We start from the raw sequence: 4,244 nt of genomic DNA, 5'->3' as shown, positions 1-4,244 counted from the left end.
AGAAACAACAGAGATTCTTTAGTACAATAAAACTCAAATAACTGTAAAAAAATACAGTAAACCAAGCTGGTGGCATTCTAGGTTGTAGAAGCGTGGGGACAATGTCGCCTTGTATGTCCTGGTTGCCTGCAAAGACCACACTGCTTATTGGGTCCCGGCTCAACCTCGTCCATCTCATTCCAAATTTGCGTAAACACTGGACGTCCTTCAAGTGTGCGTCGTAGGAGGGGGTTGGGACGGACACGTGGTTCTTCATAAGGGGGCCACATCTCCTCATCCGGCATTGGCTGGAATTCCATTTCATAGACCCGAAACACGCTCTCAACCCAGTAAACCAAGTCAACATACTATTTCCACTCTAGTCTCGCGTAGGCGCAAGCGGCTAGAGCATGAGCACATGGGTAGTGTAATGCCTGGAAGTATCCACAGTCACATCTACGAGCCTGAAGGTTAACCCTAAACAGAGACTGCACCCCTACAGCAGCTATCTCATCGACTGTGAATACGGTAGTGTCTCTATCGTACGACATCACTAGCATCTGAGAAATTCCCTCACGGTTCGCTAATATGGCTTTCTGCAGGAATTGTGAGAACACCTGACCGCTTGCAATCTGCACTTGTGCTTGCCAACCCTTGATGACGAATAACTCATTTAGGCGATGGTAGGTAGACTTGAAAATTGCACAGATGGGTAGATTTCTAGTGCCTTTCAGGACGGAGTTGATACACTCAGAAAGATTGGTCGTCATGTGACCATATCGTCGGCCCTCATTAAGGTGCTGCATCCATTTAGGTGGCTCTAACCCTCGTATGCAACCCATCATCTGCGGCGATGCTACATGATCCTCGCTGCTAATTAACTCAAGGTAGTACTGCGCCTGCTCTTGCGTCTTCGAATAAGCGGCATTAACCAGGTGTCTTTTAGCTTCCTTACTCTTGAAACTTGTTGCGAAGTTGGAGGCAATATGTCTTACATAGTAAACATTGTGATCCCAGCCACATCCTTTACGCTCCAATGCGGCCTTTATTGCAGCATGCTTGTCAGAGATAAGAACTCCTGGCCTAGTCGCTACATGTCTCCTCAAATTGGTCAGGAAGAAGTACCATGAATCTGTGTTCTCTTTTTCGACGAGGGCAAAAGCGACGGACAGAATGTTGTTGTTTCCATCCTGTGCTATGCCCATGAGAAGTGTGCCAGCGTACTTACCGTACAGGTGTGTTCCGTCTACTGAAACCAGCGGCTTGCAATGCCTAAACTCTTGAACACATGAAGGGAACAACCAGAAAACCTGGTAAAACATGACACTATCACGGTCAAGGGTGTTTCCGACAAAGTACAGAACCATTTGGAGGTCAACAATTGTCCTTGTTGCGAAATTGTTTTACTTAGTCAAAGTTGTTAAGGAGTAAATGGACAACGAAGAGCAAAGACCATACGAAGTAAAATGCAAGGAATACCTGGGACGAAAGCTTGGAGCGCATTAAAGTATCTGCGCAGCTGGTCATACGACTCGTCCCAATCACCATAGATCCTTGCGATTGCCTTCTGCTTCGTGTGCCACACCTTCTTGTAAGACACCTTGTACCCGTACGCTGACTCTACCGATCCTTGCAACACCTTTACACAAATAGTCGCATCAGCATGCACCATGGGGAATATGTGCTGGCAAATCACATTGCTATCTAGTTGAGCATGGTCTTGAGACATCGAACTTGCCAAGTAACTATGAGGTCCTTCGTATTTTCGAATTTCCCAAAATCTGGAAGACCTTGTCTTCGCAAGCCGTACCATCCAACGACATTGATCACCGAACTACTTGCATCGACATACATACCTCCTTTGGTCTGACTCTACGACCTTATACTCCGCACTCCTATGGATGTTGTAGTTTTTGACTACCAGCATCGCTGTTTCCCGGTTCAGAAACTTTAACCCAATCTCGAGCTCCATCTCACCTGACAGAGCGTAGTTGCTAGGTCTGTCCTCTGTGTTACTCGAATGCATTGCTCCAAGATTTAGGGACAGATAGTGTGCAAGTGTGCTGGAGGATACACCTCCACCTATCGATTCGACAGGTGTTGGAGGAATAGAGTCGCTATGCAGAGGTTGTGTTTTCGGAACGGCTTCTGCCTCATCACCACTGAATTCTTCAATGTCATTCTCGTCAGAAGTTTCAGCGATGCCAACATCGGGATGCCTATCGAACCCAAGTAAGGAATTGAAGCTTGGACTAAGGGCCCTACTTATATCCGGACCCGGTACAAAATCAGCCGGTCCCAGATTTCTCACACCATCCACATTATATGAACTGGACGAGCTTCCGCCAATATCCTGAATATTCAGACAAAGCTCCAAAATATATGGTACCTATGCTGTGATGATAAGAGAACATCATCGACACCTGCTGATCAGATTTTATCTGCATTTTTTGATACGCAAACGAGTTGGCCACTGCAACCGGCATCCTGTAAGTCAGCTTCGTGATTTTTTTCCCAATCATTCCAGTATGAACCAGAATCAGATTCTTCAGATCTTGAAATGATGTCTGTGGCGGAATCATTATCCATAATGGATCATCGCAAACGAATGTAATACCTTCTACTGTATGAGAAATTTTTCCATTGGGATATATAATTAAATACATGTTCTCCGAAGCCATGCACAAAATAACCCAATCTGAATACCCAAAAAATTTTTAAGAGAGAAAGAAGCTTCTGAACTTTAGATAATATGGAGAGTAGGAGGAGAATAGATACAGAATGGCTTCTTCCGTGGTTAATCCAGTATCGTTTATATAGGCACACCACGATAGCAATTCGTGGCTAGTACACCAGAAGTGTTCCAACTCGCGTGCGCTGCAGTTGAATTGGAGCCAACTCGTGGCCGCCGTCCCAGATGTCCCCCATTTCGTGGGTGACAGCCACATAATGGCTCCTGGCCCATTTCGTGGCCGCCGCTATTGAGTTGGAACCTGCTGCTTCTTGTTCCATTCCGCGGGTGCTACACCTGATATGACGAGGAAACCCATTTCACGGGCGGCGGCCAAGACTTGGGCCTGCATATTTCAGTAACATTTTCCTTCCGTGCGTATTCTGAGAATTAAATATTTTAGCATATTTAATTATATAAAAAAGCCCAAGGAAAAAAAATAAAGGAAACCAAAGAAATGAAAAATAAAAATTAATAATAATAAAAAATTAATTAAAAGAAAAATGATCTAATCTAAGCAATCAAATAACGAATAGTTTTCAATCACAGTCAACCCCCGACATCGGTGCCAAAAACTTGGTGCGAAATTTATAACCCACAAACTAATCGGCAAGTGCACCGGGTCGTACCAAGTAATACCTCAGGTGAGTGAGGGTCGATTCCACGAGGATTGATGGATTAATCAACAATAGTCAAGTGATTTGCTTAGTTAGACAAACAGAAAATGGTGTTTGAGAGTTCAATTGTATTAAACAGTAAATTCAGAATATCAGAAAGCAAGCAGTAAACAAGTTGTGAATAATATATGGAGAACACAGTTAAGCCTTCAGAGTTATCTATTTTTCGGATTGACTTTTCTTACTAACTATTTTAATCATGCAAGATTCAATTTATGGCAAACTATATGTGACTAAACCCTAATTCCTTAGACATTTTTAGTCTCCTCTAACTCTCATCAACCGCTAATTCCTTGGTCAATTAATTCTAATTAGAGGGTGAAGTTCAATTATAGTTTATATGCCATAAAAACCCTAATTATCCAAATATAAGAGGATTATATGTCACGTATTCCGTTAAGTTCAGATAATTAGAAGTTTAGGAGAATATGTTTTCAAGCTGTTGTTCAAGTAAAGAGCTTTTCCAAGTTATATAAGAACGCAATCAGAACAAGGGTCATACTTCCGTTCCACCCAAAATTCATAAGATAAAGAACGAAAACAATTCTTGAATTATAAATCAGTACATGAATTAAAATAGAAAAATAATAGAATTAATCCATACAATAAACAAAGCTCCTAACCTTAACTGTGGAGGTTTAGTTGCTCATGGTTCAGAGAGAAAACTAGAATTCTGTAAAACTGTAAAGTGCGGAATGAGGTAGAAGAGAAGAAGAGAGGAACCCTAAGGGCTGATTCTTTTTTCTTTCATATCTAATCCTAATTAATGTAAAATATATTTTCTCAAAATTAAATAATATCTTTTTCTATTTATAAAAGAAATAAAGTTTAATAAAAATTTATTAAATGCTTCTCGT

The 4,244-nt window shown here is 41.8% G+C and overlaps 1 protein-coding gene across 1 annotated transcript; it reads right to left on the bottom strand.

The window, feature by feature from the left end:
- Positions 1 to 347: 347 nt before the first annotated feature.
- LOC112805807 (uncharacterized) lies at positions 348 to 1,708 on the bottom strand. Its single transcript, XM_025848137.1, has 2 exons — positions 1,459 to 1,708; positions 348 to 1,258 (listed from the first exon to the last, which is right to left on the bottom strand). The coding sequence occupies exons 1-2, from the start codon at positions 1,706 to 1,708 to the stop codon at positions 348 to 350; spliced, it is 1,161 nt and encodes a 386-aa protein (XP_025703922.1).
- Positions 1,709 to 4,244: the final 2,536 nt, after the last annotated feature.

Source organism: Arachis hypogaea, chromosome 6 (assembly GCF_003086295.3).
Source record: "Arachis hypogaea cultivar Tifrunner chromosome 6, arahy.Tifrunner.gnm2.J5K5, whole genome shotgun sequence".
Lineage (NCBI taxonomy): Eukaryota > Viridiplantae > Streptophyta > Magnoliopsida > Fabales > Fabaceae > Arachis > Arachis hypogaea.
Note: the sequence above shows the minus strand (reverse complement) of the source record. Positions and strands in the feature narration are given on the sequence as shown.